The sequence below is a fragment of the Gasterosteus aculeatus genome, chromosome 12, assembly GCF_964276395.1.
Source record: "Gasterosteus aculeatus chromosome 12, fGasAcu3.hap1.1, whole genome shotgun sequence".
Taxonomy (NCBI): Eukaryota; Metazoa; Chordata; class Actinopteri; order Perciformes; family Gasterosteidae; genus Gasterosteus; species Gasterosteus aculeatus.
Genome location: NC_135700.1, coordinates 7,177,070 through 7,193,424, shown reverse-complemented (window position 1 = coordinate 7,193,424; position 16,355 = coordinate 7,177,070). Strand labels below are relative to the sequence as shown.

Genomic DNA, 16,355 nt, shown 5'->3' with positions numbered 1-16,355 from the left:
TTCATGAATTTAGAAAAATCCCTTTTCTTTAAATGATCTAAAACGTCATGGCGGTTTCCCTCACCTAATGAAAGCGTAACCGTTTGGAGATACGTGTTTGTCACGGGACACAGACAACCACAAACACAGGACGTTCACCATGTGTCCAACAGACACTGTCCTTGACATGTGGTAACCTGTATATGTTTTACTGGAGACCTGCTGTAATTCTCCCAGCTTCATCAGACCAACAATAAAAGAACGAGACAAGTGTGACACTGGCCATGAAATATAGAGTAAATCTTTGAGAGTAATTTGCTTTTGGTCGATGCTTACACAGCACGCACTTCCAGCCCCTTTCTCCAACAGCTCCTACGGAGTCCACCACTGCTTTACTTGACTCTGTGCATGAGAACCTTACACCAAATACCATAGAGATTAATTGTGGCAGAATTAATTCCTGCTTGGAAGACCGATCCTCTTATGTAAACATAAGAAATACAGATAGTGAGGTGGGGACAAGATGGAGAGAGAGGCTTGGGGAAACTAATGAGGGGTTTTCTTGGGAGAGAAGCCAAGGGGACACGTGATCTGATTCATCGGGTAACGGGACCAGGAGAGGAGGGGTTGGGTTTCAAGGTTTGCTAGTTGCAAACTCAGGGTGACGTGAATAATAATAATACAACATAAATATACTTCCAAGAGGTGAGCGAGAATCTGTCACGCAGAGGAGCAGATGATAGATGGGAAAAGAAAAAAGAAAAAGAAAAACTCTATGTTGGGCGCAGCTGTGTATTTCATAGCATCTCTTCTAGGAAGAAGGAGCCGCCTGCTTTTAACGCCTTTGTATCACACTGGGAGGGGAGGGGTCACGTGGTGCATTATCATAAAGAGGAAATATAGAATCTTGCATCTTCCTAAAAGCTTTAAAGGGACGTTAAAGTGAACCCACTAATACTAAATCCTAATACCAGACAGCAGAGAGCTGGTGTGTAAAGCTGTCAGATAACCGACGTAGAGTGAAGTCAAATTCCGGTAATGAGAAAAAGAAAATAAGAAAGCAATAAATAAAGCAAGCCTTCAGTTTAGGCCTGAAGAAAGAAATATTCAATCTTAACAAATGAAAAGTTATACTAGCAACAAAGTGCATCCAAACAATATTATAGCAACATTTTATTCATTTTTGTTTGTTTTTTTGACATCAACAGGAAACCAAACCATGTCCATTTCAATCAATTTGTCTCAAATTGTCCTCGTCATATTCCCAATTTAGAAACTAGGAGAAGTGGTTTTTATTGTTGAAAGTCTTTGTCTGTTGTCCAATTCTTGCATGTTGCTGATTTGCACTGAAGATTCATCTTCGTTAAGTCTTTTCGGGAATCAGGAACATTTATTACCAAAATATGTCAAACATACAAGGAATTTGACTTAGTGCGGTTGGTGCTAACTTAATATCTAGAAGGGGATTTCTCCTTTCTTATGTGCCACATATATATTTCTTCCCAGTGGAATGTCTGCACTTTAGCCTGTGTGTGTGTGTGTGTGTGTGTGTGTGTGTGTGTGTGTGTGTGTGTGTGTGTGTGTGTGTGTGTGTGTGTGTGTGTGTGCGTGCGCACTGAGCTGCGCTTGCTAATATGATGTTGAAAGAGAAAATCCCTGCACTAAGGTATGTAACCTCACAGATCAATCCTCTTAGCTGAGCTTTAGTCTTACCAGAGCTGCCCTCACAGGTCAGCTGCCTGTCGTTATGGAACAAGCTGGGGTTCAACCCTGATTAGGGCCGTTTCGCCTGATGCTATCAATAGCATGTCAATGCTAGCAAACATAACCCTTAACCCTTAACACATTAAGCTCCATCCGAACAGTAGATTGGTTTGAGCACATCACAAATAAAACTGATTCTTGTATCGTTTCCCACAAATTGTACTTAAGTCTTGGACGAATTTGGACGCCTTATTCATCCAAATGCTCTCCTCAGAAAAGAGGCTCACCAGAAAGCTGGAACGGTGTCCCCTCACTCCAGGTATGAAGTGTTTGTCTGTGTGTGCTTTGGGCCTCTCCCTAATGGCTGGCTGTCCTCGTTCACAAGATGCTCTATTTGTGGAAGTATCCATGGTGATAATGATTTGCAGTCATGGGAAAGAGGCGGATGGACGAGTGCATGCGTCTTTTTGGCACACATGGGTTTGTTTACCTATTCAAACAGGAGTCGGGCTGTGGGGGTGGGTTAAACAGTGACAAGGGCCAGAGGGGAAGCATGGGTGAAAAAACACAGAAAACGAAGGAAGGACTGAAGGAAGCGAGAGGCGCGGGGAAGGGGCCGACACAGAGCTCTAACGAGGGCCGAGGGGCAATTCATATTTGCACTGAGAGATGTTGCACGTCCCCCAACGTGACTAATGCTGCTGCTTCCTGTCGGACAGGCCGTTACACACCCAGCTGACAGCTGCAGCAACCAGGCTGTTTATGACTCATTAACCGTGAAGAAAACAGTACCTGCTCACGATAGACACACAGGCGAGGGGGTGTAACGTATAGAAAGGGTCTGCACTGGTCTGATGGATGTGCACTGCGGCAGCAGACACACGGGGACTTCTGAAAGTGAGGGCGGGAGGGAGAGGTGGTGACGGGGGGGAAATGAAAAAATGAACTGAAAGCAGCTGCTGGAGAGCACAGAAAGCAATCAGCAGAGGTGGGGGACACATGCAGACACACTTTAAAACTAGAAAGGCGTTAGCTTCAGCAGGAACTAGCCCCCCGGGCTCTCTGCAGCAGCAGCGCTCTCCGCTGCAGGGTGATTTCATAACCAGAGACAACAGACACCCCAGCAATCATCAACCCATCAAAGCCGCCATCTAGATGAAAGAGCGCCAAAAGGGATTAGCATGTTACCTCAGTGCTGCCGCGTGACCAGAGACGGGGAATAAAAATCAGACGTCATTGTTTGCTATGCTGCTCCGGTGTTGCAGATTTTGTTCAGGGCGACATTGGGCCAGCGTGGCGTCAAACGCTGCATCGAATCCACGCTGTCACATGAAATGCAACCAACGTCTTGCCTTGTGTGTGTAACAGAGTGACTCTTTGATAGGTCTTCCAATTTGTGTGAGTCTTTCTGTGACATCAGTTATGAGTTGTAGTGGGACACCAGGTCAGATTAATCAAACCTTCCGTTTGCCTGCCTGACGTGCATCGTCTGTTATCCTCATCTGAGTGCGTGGGGGGGAGGGGAGGGGGGGGGGACCAGGTTGTAGATGTCAGAGAATTAAGATGTAAGAGAGAGAGAAAGGATTGGTTTTGGTGCTGGCAGGCCGGTTAGATAACTGAAGGTCAGGAGGGTGTAATGTACTGCGAGTCGCACCGGGCTCTGAAATATCACATGCACGAGGAGGCTGGCCGAGGCTCTCGGCCCACACCTACCCTCAGCGCCTCCACCCCATCCTCCATTTCCCACCACAGCGCTCTTCTCTTTGCATTTCATAACCCGATTACTTCTCCCCTTTCTCGCTTTACCGTGGTAGAGAGACTTCAACAGATTCAACTTATGCACGTACGAGACACCTATAATATTCCCACTTCATGGAACAGAGCAGCGCTAATGAGGAACTTTCTGACCTACACTCGGGGGAAATGCTGTCAACACGACTGTCCCACGTGGGGCCCGAGATGTCCTCCATGTCAAGCTGTTGACACAAGAAGCGGGCGCAGCCCCGGGCCTCCATGTCTGTGGGAACTCACACGGCCCGGGTGAACCCTCTGTGGACGTACTCAGAGCTGGTTCTGTCATTGTAAATCAAATTATTATATTGTTATAACGGACTGACTTTATTCAATAGTTATGGTTGGGCTCATTTAAGTTTCTTGGCCCTTATGAGGTTTATCTCGAGATGGAACTTCTGAGGTAAAGGAGTAACACCAAAACGCTTTGGAGTTTAATCTTTGACAAAGTGTTTACAAAGTGATCTGTGTTAGTTTAAATTAAATTGGCTTTCCATGTCGTGTGCGTGGGTGAACTGGAACTGGATCCGTTGAACAAAGGCCAAACCTTTTAAAAGGAAACCAAACCTGTAATCAGCATCCTTTACCATCCTTTGCAATAGAAGGATATCAGATGGGTAGATAAATAAATGCAGCCAATAATGATGCAGTTATTAATGATGCATTTGAGGAACAAATTACTTCTCGTGTGATTATTGAGGTGGACAAGCTGTACCACAGAGGGTCACCTTCCTTGTTTTTTTGTTTTTTTGTGTCTATATTGAACAAAGCTTGAGTGTAATCTGTGTGCAGCGCAGCTCACGGCTGAAGGTAACCCGTTGTTTACAGATTAAGCCCGTTCCTACGGAAGAACAAGCTGACCCAAATTGTTAAGGTCAGGGGAAGAAAAAAAACACATCATACTGAATTGTCGCATTCATGTTTATGTGGATGTGCGTGTGAATAATGCACACCTGCTTGTGTGTGAGGGGAAAGGCTCCTGCTGAGGCCCTCGCTGCAGTCATGTGTGCGTGTTGGAAGAGCCTGCGGAGAGAGTAAAGTATTGTGTTTCTATTTTATTTATTAGACTTTTATATAAGCAGCAGCGGGGGGGGAGGGACCCACTGAGACAGGGTAAAGGGCGCCGAGCGATGAAATACGGTAAGAGTGCACGGGGCTGGACCGGTAAGTTAAGGGAACAAAAGAGATTTAACAGAGAGAAAAAATCTGTGAATAAAAATGGAACCACACATATGCACCTGAAGAAGAAATATATATATATCTGGAATTGTAGTGAAAGAATATGCAATTTGAAAACAAAGTATCTAACATGCATTTGAGACTGGACAAACTAGAAAGAAAGATTCCACGAATCTTCCTCACCTTTTGACTAAAAAAGCAACGTTTAACAGCTGATAAATCCCCAGATGGAGGATATCGTTCCCTGAGGATCTAATCCCAGCAGGTATTTACACGTGTGGTGTGTGAGTGTAACAGTGCATGCAAACAGAAAGGGACACTGAGACCCTTCACTTTGTCAAGCACCCGGCCTGAAGACGAGCCAGCTCGTCTCCCCCCGGGCATAATTGGCAGAACACTGTGGCCGAGCGAACAACACCAGAGTCCATCCAAGGGCCTCAGCTGCGTCTCGGGCCGCGTGGTTCTAGGAATAGAAAACGTAAGAGCTCTGCTTTGCTTCCTTCGCAGAAAACGTGATGCCGCTGGACTGTCGGGAGAGAAAAAAAGTGAGAAAGCCTCCATGAAGGGGCAGGAGAAAGCAAAAAGAAAAAGGGGGTGAAATACTGCAGCCCTCCCCAGTCAGTCAGTGCTGACGGTGTGTAGCGGCGCCTCCCTCCCCCTCTCCTTGCTGCGTGGGGTTGGGTTTACATAACCCACTGCAGCACACCCGTCTCCTCTCCCAGGCAGCAGAGACACGGCAACACTTGCATTAAGGTTTACAGTATGCGCTTCATGTAGTTTACAGTGCGCTGGGCTCCTCTCACGGCTGCATGCATGCATGCATGCATGTACGAGCATGTGCACGCACACACCTGTCCCGGGGACATCGGTGCAACGCCCGTCCTGAGCTCAGGTCGCACAGCGGCCTCCTCCGGGACAAGCAGCTTCATCATGACTTTTCTCTCACTGCGCTGCCCTAACAGAAGCTGCTTCATAAGCAGCATCTACTGCGTCCCACAGTATCGAGGGAGGCCTCCATTTTCTCCACTGTACTCACAGCGGTCTTTGTCAAGAGAGAGAATTGATGTGCTTTATAACTCTTAATCACTAACTCAGTGTTTTATGTCCTGGGCAGCTACAGCTAGCTCAGTCTGCACGGGGCTGAGAGAGAGAGAGAGAAAGGTCGGGCACTAGGGTTGTTAAAGTGATCCGCTGTGTGTGTGTGTGTGTGTTTCTGTGCGTGTGTGGGTGAGAGACATTGTGTGCGTCATTCTGGTTGATGAACGTGAATCAGTAACCTGTTGTTCTCCACATTCCCCTTTCACTGTGTGACTGAAACGGGATCAAGTCTCAATACCTCACCTGACCTCGCTAGACTGGAACACCGACACACCTAGACATTTCTCCAACTTTCACATACTTCAAATCACACATGATGTTTTACATTATTACATTCTTTTTTTTTTAGAAGCAAGTTTAGGCTGAAAGGCAAAACGGCCACAATGGCAGCATTTATTTCTTAAATATGATTTTTGTAAATAATTAATAAAGTAGAAAAAGTGCACGTCACTCAGTAGAGCTACTGTTGTATTGTGTGTTGAATGGACACAACCCAGAATAAGCTACGCACCCGCATAAACACCAATGAGATATAAAGCTTTGCAGAACCCACTTCATTCAAAGTCAAAAACGATGCATCAGTTATGTGTGTACAATCTTACCCAAACCAAAATGAACACCCTTTCTGGACTACCGGTCCTATTCGCTCTTAGCTAAACACCTGCAAACTCTACATCATCGGAGTGATGACACAACCGTCCACACTGATACTTCTGGTCCCCAAACAACCACAAAGTGCTGATGAGCTCAATAGCTGAACCAAGAAAGTGAACATAGTGAACATTATACCTGCTTAACCTCAACAACGTCAGCGTGCTAACATCAGCACCACAGGGCCTGTAAAGATCCTCTGCGGGGATTTTGTTTCAGTTCCTTTTGCATTTCACGTACAGACTTAATGTCACGAACACGCAATCAGTGCTGCGTCAATTCTACAGGAATTGACGATGCAGAATGTAAAAATGTCCTAAAATATTTCTAGTTATTTTGAATTGCGGCTGTTGGAAAGCCATCAAATAAAGGATCTTTGTGACAACTGACCAGTAATATCAGCTATGTCTTCTAGTTGAGGCTATTTGTAGAGACAGGGTGATGAGTTCGGAGAGGAGTTAAAGAATGGCGCGGACACCAACGCCAAGTTGTATTTATAATACCCATAACGCCTTGCTCGGCCTCTCCTTCTGTGCCCTGCCTGGCCTGGAGGACGGTCGCCTCTCAGCATTACTGCCTCAGATCTCCGCTTCTCCCGTCGAGTCAGTTTAGCTTAACGGAGGAGATTTGGTTCCACTCTGCATTGGTTTCCAATTCTCATCCCCATCAACTGCAGAACTGGCAAAGGGTCAAATGCCAGTTAAGGGTTTTGTTATGCAAGTAAACAATTGGTTGACATTTGGTCCCAATTTGTTTTCAGGAACAACTCTGCACTTATTCTATTAACCTCCGTTTTGTGTGTAAATTGGACTAAGCAGTATAGTTCATGGACAGCAGCGTGAGTCATGCACATGAATCACGCTGCTGGCAAACATATTAACAAAAGGCGCCGCAGGAAACTTTCATTACATAAGACAATCGATTTTTTATTTCTCACCTTTTCTGTACACAACATAAACAAGCAAATACACGATCACACTCACCCGGGTCTTAAGAAAATATACAAAACTAAATATGGCTTGTTTATATGCCATGTGGGCTGAGCACTGATAATAAAGTTGAATGAAAAGGTAACAAAAAGTTTATTATTCATCATCATCATCATCATCTTCCACCTCCTCCCCTTCCCCTTCCTCCTTTCCGCCCTCCTCCTCCTCCACCTCTTCCTCCTCCTCTTCTTCGTCACTGATGACATATTTCTTGGCCTTCTTGGTGGCTACTTCCTGCTCCTCCTCGTCGTCGTCATCCTCTGCCTTTCTCTTGCTTGATCCTTCGCCCTCCTGCACAGAACAGAACAGAACACAACAGACGGCGCTCAGTTGCAGACGTTCTGTACAGCTTTTCACTACGTTCCTTTCATCTAGAGTTACGGATACATTGTGTTTTCTGCCAGGGCAGGATTAAGTGCATGCTCATTAAAAAGTACTAGTAATTCTTGTCCTGTTCACACGAACAAGGTTACATATCTAGTATTTCAGCTCCTCGATGAACTGCGTCACACTGCCCCCTGTGTGGTCAACAGCTTACTGCACCCACCTCATCGCTGTCTAGCTTCTTGGCCTTCATCAGCCTCTGGGCCTTGTCATCATCGGAGCCTTCATCACTGTCGGACGAGTAGATCCTTGCTCGCTCCTCTGTGTGAGGGGGGGATGCTCATTAGAGATCATTGACTTCACAAAAACCCTCGGGAGAAATAAGATAAGAGAGAATGTGAGCATCCATTCCTCCTCACCTCTCAGGCCTCCTCCCCCCTTGTATTTGCTCTTGATGGCCGCCAGGCTGACTGCTTCCTCGCCATCCTCCTCGTCATCGTAGCGGTCGGGCTCCAGGTAACCGCTGCTCAGGCCTCTCTGGTGCTGCTTCTCCCTCATCCTCCTCTGCTGGGACTCTCTGCGGATGGAAGCTCGCAGCCGCTCCTCCTCTTTCTGCCAGCATAGACACCCGACAGGGTTTATGTGTTAATGGTTATATGATGTTAATGTGAGGAGGTTTTCAGCCACAGTTGAAATATCAGTTTCAGGTATTTTTCACTTAATTATGAACCTATGTTAGCTACATACTCTGCAGCATCATTGTACATCCAGAATATATTTTAAATGTACCTCCATGAGTACCCATGTATCTTACAAGGAAGGAAAACGTATGGGGGGGGGGTTACAATTAACGGTGCTGCTACACTGAAACTGTGCAACCTGCTCTGAAAATACAACACAAATATCTCAGCAAAATGCACGAGAAGAGAACACTTTGTGTCGTAGTTGTGTTTTTAAAGTTAAAACCATACTGCTACCTGACAGTAAATACATAACCAGCCGCCCCCCTGATTCACTGACACTTTCTATTTCAGGGACCACAGAGTAACCCCATTATGGAAGCACATCACATTATGTCTTCTTCACCTTGAAATTTCCCCCACTGTGCGAGTAATGAAGGATTGCGGATGCACTGCGCTCGCTACCTTGATCATTTCATTGCGATGCGACTCCGGGTCTCGTCCCGCCATGGGAAGGATTCGGATCTTCTGTGTCTTGGAGCAGCGGTCGGCCAGAGATAGGGTCATCTTCCTGTGGGTGGCGCTGTCTGTGGAGTGCGGCCTAGAAATACAGAGGAAACATAATGTCACATCTCAGGTGTATATTTCCCGGTGTCTTAAAAGAAATTCCAAAATAGCATTAAAGAAATTGGTGAAACTGCACTCATTTTTAAACAGTGGATGGCAGTTAATGCGCCAACTTCTACGAGCAGGAAAAGGTGACAAATAAGAAGAGTGCTAGCAAGTAAACATGGATGTGACCAATGTAGGTTCATTAGTAAGAACTTTCAGCACATTTCTTCGCGGAATGATAAAACATTGTGCTGGGAAATACTGAAATGAAACCCAAACTGTTCCAGCACCTCTTCACATCGTACACGTCAGGCTCAATTGCACCCAAGAAGAAAGAACCCAAAACCTAAATGTTCAGCTCTTATGTCACATTAGAGAGATAAAGTCTGTTAATTGGCGATATTTTTTGCTTCAAGATCCACAGGTCCATCTTTGGCACATCAAGCTCATTAGTTAACTAGCTGTAAAATAAAATATCAACCCACACTGCATCAATCCTGCTAAAATAAAACAATTGGTACCACAAGCAGCTTTGGCTCTATTCAAAATCAAAGCTCCGATGATATTACACAAGCAGAACAAATGTTAATATCCTGTCTGGCAGCGTGGAGGCTTGTTGTGAATGAAAGCAGCTTTGGCCTGTGTCCTATTTGTCCCATGTGGTCTGAGGAGACAGAACGTCCAGGTGGACCTGGGGGCCACTAAGAGGCTTACACACTTCTTATTGGGAGAAACCTGGGCAGCCTGCGCGAGGTGACCCGGGACTTACAGCATGAAGTGCATGACTGAATGAAACAACTCTGCTATTGTTGTTGTTGTTTGCAATCATGGGGCCCGTTTGGCGCATGCCAGGGATCCAGGCCGAGGAGAGTCCCGAGCAACCAGCGTTTGCCTCGAGTGATAACGCGCGTGTCCTAGTAGCGGCTGTCACCGACAACAACAAGGGCTCGTCACTGCGTTACCTGAAGGTGAGCTTGGTTTTGAACACAGCCTGTCCCTGCAGTCCGGTGCCCTGTCGGATGAACAGGTGGTTGTGGTCTCCCTGGAGAGGAGCTTTGTAAACATCAAACACCTCATTCCCTAGGTGGAGGGACATGCTGTGGGGCGAAAAAAACAAACAATTAAAACCACCGATTGTGTAACCAGAGCACCCCCCCTACACACACATCAACATGAATACACACCTGCCGTCGGACCATTTGACGATGCGTGCATTGCTTTCCCGTGATTCGTTTCCCTCCTCGTCTCTCTTGGCTCGCCAACGAATAGTATTCTCGACCTGTGAGGGACATAGAGGACACACTGGTCCCTCTCTTGATCACAGCATCGATCCATAGATACGACAACAAACCTGTGTGTACACACACACACACACACACACACACAAAGCAGACTACACACCTTCAGCTTGAGCCTGGTCCGTCCCTCTTCGTCCAGCATCTCTTCATCCTCAAATTCGTCCTCATAGTACTGAGGATCAAAGGGCCTGTAAAAGGGTGAAGAACATCTAAATGAGTATAAATGAGTTACACGTGGGATTTAACGCTCATTTAGGACTTAACGGCCTACTTCAAAATAAACTATTTTATTTTAAACTACTAAGTATAAAGATTGGCAGCCAAAACGTGCCGATCTGCATCCCTTCGTTCTTTCTTTCTATGTGCTTGTATTGCATTTGTTGAACAGGCCCCAGTTCTGACCTGGGCTCCACAGACAAGAAGTTTGGCAGCTTGACAAAATAAAGGTCAGATCCCAAGTCCGTGCTGACTTTCGGGATCTCGACTTCGATTCGGGTTTCAGGGGCGTGCTCCTCTTCTGCATGATCGCCCTCCATCCCATCCTCTGCATCCTGGACACAGACGCACGACAGAGAGAACATTGTGATATTCAATAACCCGGGATCGTGGGGATCAGCTCAGAGAGGCTTAGCAAGAGGCTCTGAGGAAAAAGAGATTTGGGAACTCGTATGATATAATAATGAAAAGGTTTTAAAAAAGGATTGGGCACAATTAAAGAGGCTTGATGATCAGTACAGGGGGACGGACAGTACCAGGGGCTGTCCCGGGGTGGGAGGCTTCTCCGCGTCGCTGTCTGAGGAGATGTCGTCGGCCTCTCCAAACAGGTCGTCTGCCGCCGTCTTCTTTACTGTGAACAGAAGGACTGCTTGAAAGAACACGGGCAGTAAAACAGCAGATTTAAATTGCAGACCAGAGAACCAAAACGTTCAGGTTGGCCGTAAAAAAGAAAAATCCAAACCGTTTCTTACCTTTCTTTGACCCGACATCGCTGTCTGAATCTGAATCGTATGCGGCTTTCGTTTTAGTTTTCTGTCTTAAGAAATCATCTTCACTATCGCTGCCCTTTGCCGATTCTGAAATGAGAAATCACAACAGTCGATGAAGCAGTGCAATTTTTACACGGCCAAATGCTACAAACTAAAACAAGGCAGAGGACACATGCGCACTTCTTCCACAAAATCCAACGTCTGAGGATTTTCATTGATGATCCGGTTTGAGGCCGATCCCTCCACCGTTTACACAGAAACCACAGTAGTACCTGACTTCCTGTTCCTCGGCCCCTCGTCGTCAGAGTTCTCTCTTTCTTCGTCGGAGTAACGGCGTTTCTCCTCCTCATCCTCCGACTGGTCGCTCTTGGCCCCTCCTTCCCACTTCTCATCATCAGACTGGTTCTCCCTGCCGGAGGCCTCTCCGTCGGACAGAGGGGTGGCGGCCCCCGACTGCGGCGTCCCGGGCTCACTGTGCACGCTGGATTCAAACAAACGCATCCAAGGAAACAAAGAATAGAAATCTGGTCAATAAAAGGTAAGTGCCCCATTGTGATATTACAAGTTACAACATCTGTCTCATGTCAAAGTAACGACTGAAGCGCATCGTCTTTCTGTTGTTCGGTTTAACAATGCCGGCGTACCTTCTTTCCGAACGCGCGCTGCCCATCTCGGAGTGAGGGCTCCCCTCTGCCGACATCCCGCTGCCGGCCGGGCTTCCTGCACCCGACCGGCGCGCCTCGTCCTCTTCATCCTCGTCTTCGTCCCGGCGGCCGCGCTCCGAGCCGCTGTGCTGCTCGCCGTCGGAGTGGTCGCGGTCCGCCGGCTCCGAGTGCATGCTGGCCTCAGACTGGTTCGCCGACCTTTCCGACTGGTTGTCGCTGCCACTGTGTTGACTGTGTTGCTCGTCCTCACTGTCGTCTCCAAACAGCTCCTGTTGGGTGGGAGGAAAGGGGAGTAAGTGTGGGAGGGGAGTGGGGCGTGACCCATGGGCCGCGTTTTGGGGATTTAGGAGAACATGGCAAAATTTACTAGTTTCATGTCATTTGAATTTTCTCTTAAAACTATTTAGGGGCGGCCCAGACTCGTCTCAGGAGGCTGGTGCTGTTATCCATGCCTTCATTATTTATATCGCTTTACTTTTAAGCAATCGAGTTTAAAAAAAACTTTCAATTTTAGTAATGTGGACATTATCTTGAATGTGATTTTAACGATAGCTTTTTCATACAGTCTAACAACATCACCAATCCTTTAGATTTACTATAGATGCTATTATAAACAGTTGAATCATAAATAACAACTCAAATGGCAAAATGATCAATTATTTGGTCCTTTCTTGTTGTGGTCAAAGATCACTCTGCTACAGCAGAACGTTTTTCAAATGGAACCTTTTCTTCTTTATTCCCGGGACGGTACGACGCGGCATTAACCACACTCCTTAAGTCTTTCCCCATTCCATGCATTCTTTGGGCTGGTGACAGTTATCGATCTCCAAATGCAGGACTTCGGTATAGGTCACATGTAGGAGGACACGTAGCCGTAAATGAAAATACGGTGGCGTATTCATAGTAACCATGAACACACGCTCGTTGAGGCACAAGTAACATTCATCACGTTTATGTTGGTTGACATTCACCTGGAGTTGGAAGCGTTTCCTGAATGAGACGTGACACACTTGTTGGAACCCATCGTACAAAAGACGTACGAGAAAGTTAAGTTCAAATGGAAGGGACATACCAAACTTTGATTTCTTTTAAAGAAAGAAAAAAATAAGACAAAGATTATAAATTGTATTTGTGGATTCGCGCATATCCAATCGGATCAGAATCAGATAAAATCTCTGTTTGTCTGCTGTTAAAACCTTTTCCAGTTTTTCCTAGATTTCCCTAATGGTTTTGCAATATATTGCAACATGTAAAAAGATGTATAAACTAATAGTTCCTCACGTACACACTGTACAGAGTGAAATCTAAGCTCAGAATGATGCTTTTTCTTCTTGGGGGAAGTTCAGTCAAACACACCTTATTGATGCTGGGTTTTCCTTCCTCCTGGCCTTCCTCTTCTTCCTCATCATTCTGTTCCCGCTCGCTGTCGCTGCCGCTCCCCGAGGCGTTGCTGGCAGATCGGGGTCTCTCCTGCTCAGAGTCTGAGCCGGAGCCAGAACCGGACTCTAAACAAAGAAAAGCACACGGTTTCATCCAGCGAGAAACACAGTTCATCGTCTTGCAGAGGGCCGGATTGCTCTGTGACGCAGTTCAGAGCATTTCAGACGTGTGTAGTTCTACATTATGTCTGTGTTCTGCATGACATATTGTAAATGGATGGGTCATTTAATTCATACATGAAGCAGGATTTTAATGGGTAGGAAGATGTTGTTGGTTCTGATTTTATTTGTTGACCTGGACTGCGTTATATTGACAACATCACTTCAAAGCACAAGCTTAACCGGAAACACGAAATTTAAGTCAATTCAAACGTAAAAGTTAAGTTAAAAGGTTACATTATTAAAATGTATAATCTGGGAAATGAGAACATCTTAACGTCCCTGATATTACACTCGTCGTTAAGTGAAGCGACTTCTAGCTCCACTAACAGATAGCTAGCCATGTAACGCTACGTTAGTTAACGTTAGCTATTTAACACTAGTTAGCACACGTTAGTTAACGCTAGTTGGGAAACACAAAGGTCGACCTATCGTTGAATGGATACTCGTGCACCTGTTTATAACAAAGCCGTTTTCTTATATTGGGTGGTAACGTTAATGATAAATATCGGTGTGGCGTTCAGGTTACACTTCTTTCAATGATTTGTGCATCAGAGCTAACGTTAGTTTCTGCTTTAGCAACTGGAGAAACACTTGAGAACTGCTGTAACTTCATCTACAACTAATTTCCACGGTCGAGCGACGTCTTTACCTCGCTGCTCATTGTCGCTGTCCCCATCACTCCCGAACAACTCGTCCATGTCCGCCATTTCTTCCGAACTGTGTAGTGGAAATGTGACCTGCAGGAAATGATCACCGGACTCAGGTTGTGCTTCCGGGTTCAGACGGACGGCGGTTCCGGTGTAGTGATCGTCCGCGGCCACAAGGCGGCAGTAGAGACCCGAGTTAATTATCAATGTCAGCCGTTTAAAAAAATAACAATGCATAAAATACTTTTTTATACTCTTTTAGAATTTAAATATATATCTTGTATGCATTGTAAAAAAAAAAGCACGCAAGAAAATACTAATATAAACATGTTTGTGTTGTATTGTGTTGATTGAGTATGAATTAATTTATTATCAATCTGTATTTAAAAGTACATAATGAAGTGCATCTCAAAATGTTGCATTGTGCCCAGATTAATTGTATTGCTCATTTGTTTTTTATTGTAATCAACTCTTGATTAGTTTGCCACTCTACAAAGTGATTGCACCTGAAGTTTCACGCAGAATGCGTTGATGCTAAGGGGCTGAGATAACTAAACCTATTTTTAACACAAAAGGAAGGATATCTAATTTTGGAACTTTAGTTTGTCTGCAATGCTTGGCTCAGTGTACACCTTCAAATTCACCGTCACCTTTTATTCAGAGACATGTCTGCTTTCCCTAATAATTAGACTCATTTGGCCAAACAGCTGCAAATGTTCAGGATTAGAAGAATTGGATCAAACACACGCTCACAGATGTTGCTTACTTCTTCTCCAGGTTTTTTCAGTAACTGCGTTGTGTATGAGGACACCGTCACCACCACCTCATCACACAGCGGGTCAGGTCAGCTGTCACCTCGAGGGACTGAAATCAGATCGCAGATGGAGTATTTTCTCTAAAATGAGTCCAGTTTGCTTCCCGTTCAAAATAAACGTATCTCCAGTGGTGCAGCGGTTAAAGCTATTGACTCTCACCTTGACTCCCACACAATGCGAGGGGCCGTCCCGTTCCCTCGTAGCCTCTAATGTGTGAGTGCAAACCCTTATGGGACAAAGACAAATCCAGATTCATACCTGGATTTGTACAGCGTCTGCAAGTCGCCTCTGGAGTGGGAGTCAGTCCAGTGAAGTTTAATCCTCGTCAGCATCACTGCCCGGGCCTCACCTAATCCACCCTCCTGACCAGCAGCTGCCATAATGTCACATCTCGGCAGACCGCCCGCGGCAAAGTGCCGAGGAGAATACCGTCAACTTCACACTCACTTAGGGACACTTGACAGTTTGTTTCATCATGAGCTGGTGCTCCGTTGTTTGAGGATTAACACAACTATCGAGCTTGGTTTTAGGGGGTCGTCGATGCCCCCGTAAAGGCTTCATCCCCGTGGACGGCCACAGATGGCACTCTTTCACTTTAGACTCAACATGGCCTCCTTTTTCATGGCAGTTCTCTTTGGACAGCAACCTCCAATGGGGCAATGGAGTAGAAGCTCTCTCCCCCACAAAAGTCTCTTTTTTCCAAATGCGGAGGAGCAGTGCTTATTATTAGTTGTGGTCTGAGGGAACAGTTGTACTGTAGTTACATAAGCACTAACTGTATATTTCACTGTGAGAGGTTTTTTTTTCTCCCTTCTGGTGTGATTAACAGACCCGACATAAACCTGCTGTTCCTCGTCCTCCTCTATGCACAGAGTGGAAACACTGGAGTCGTTCCCTCCGGCCACGGCTCAGCGTTTCTCCCTCACAGCAGCTCACAGGCACAGGAAACCCGGAGAGGGATGGAGTCATACGCATGACATCATCTCTGAGGTATGTGCAAACAATCGGAAAAACTGGATCTGATTAAAGGGTGCAGCCCCACACCACCAAGAGTCCCTCCCAAACTAAGAGAGAGCCTTCTGAATGTGCAGTGGTTACACTACTAGAAAGAACGGCAGATTTTTTAGTAACATTCAGAGGCCTTGATGAATGAATGAATGGAGTCCACACAAGAACTAAGCATCTCCATGACAACTGAGTAGACGCCATGAAATCCATGGACATTTTCCAAAGATGGACTGTGTGGCAATATTTATTTTTTAACATAATAATTTATCTTAACTATAGGTCATAAGACATTTGTACCACTTTAAACAAGATTATATATATAATATAT

At 45.8% G+C, this 16,355-nt stretch overlaps 1 protein-coding gene across 2 annotated transcripts; it reads right to left on the bottom strand.

Moving 5' to 3' along the window:
* Window positions 1-7,307: 7,307 nt before the first annotated feature.
* On the bottom strand, window positions 7,308-15,374 carry leo1 (LEO1 homolog, Paf1/RNA polymerase II complex component). 2 transcript variants are annotated; one of them, XM_078084913.1, is made up of 16 exons: window positions 15,278-15,374; window positions 14,971-15,068; window positions 14,207-14,294; window positions 13,313-13,461; window positions 11,936-12,225; window positions 11,564-11,772; window positions 11,274-11,378; window positions 11,058-11,152; window positions 10,708-10,856; window positions 10,409-10,493; window positions 10,192-10,286; window positions 9,970-10,104; window positions 8,861-8,996; window positions 8,135-8,327; window positions 7,939-8,036; window positions 7,308-7,682 (listed from the first exon to the last, which is right to left on the bottom strand). In XM_078084913.1, the coding sequence occupies exons 3-16, from the start codon at window positions 14,262-14,264 to the stop codon at window positions 7,488-7,490; spliced, it is 1,992 nt and encodes a 663-aa protein (XP_077941039.1). In that variant the 5' UTR covers window positions 14,265-14,294; window positions 14,971-15,068; window positions 15,278-15,374; the 3' UTR covers window positions 7,308-7,487. The 2 variants fall into 2 exon arrangements, with proteins under 2 accessions (XP_077941039.1, XP_040055982.1); XM_040200048.2 differs by lacking the exons at window positions 14,971-15,068; window positions 15,278-15,374 and having other exon boundaries at window positions 14,207-14,313.
* Between the last annotated feature and the right edge of the window lie 981 nt (window positions 15,375-16,355).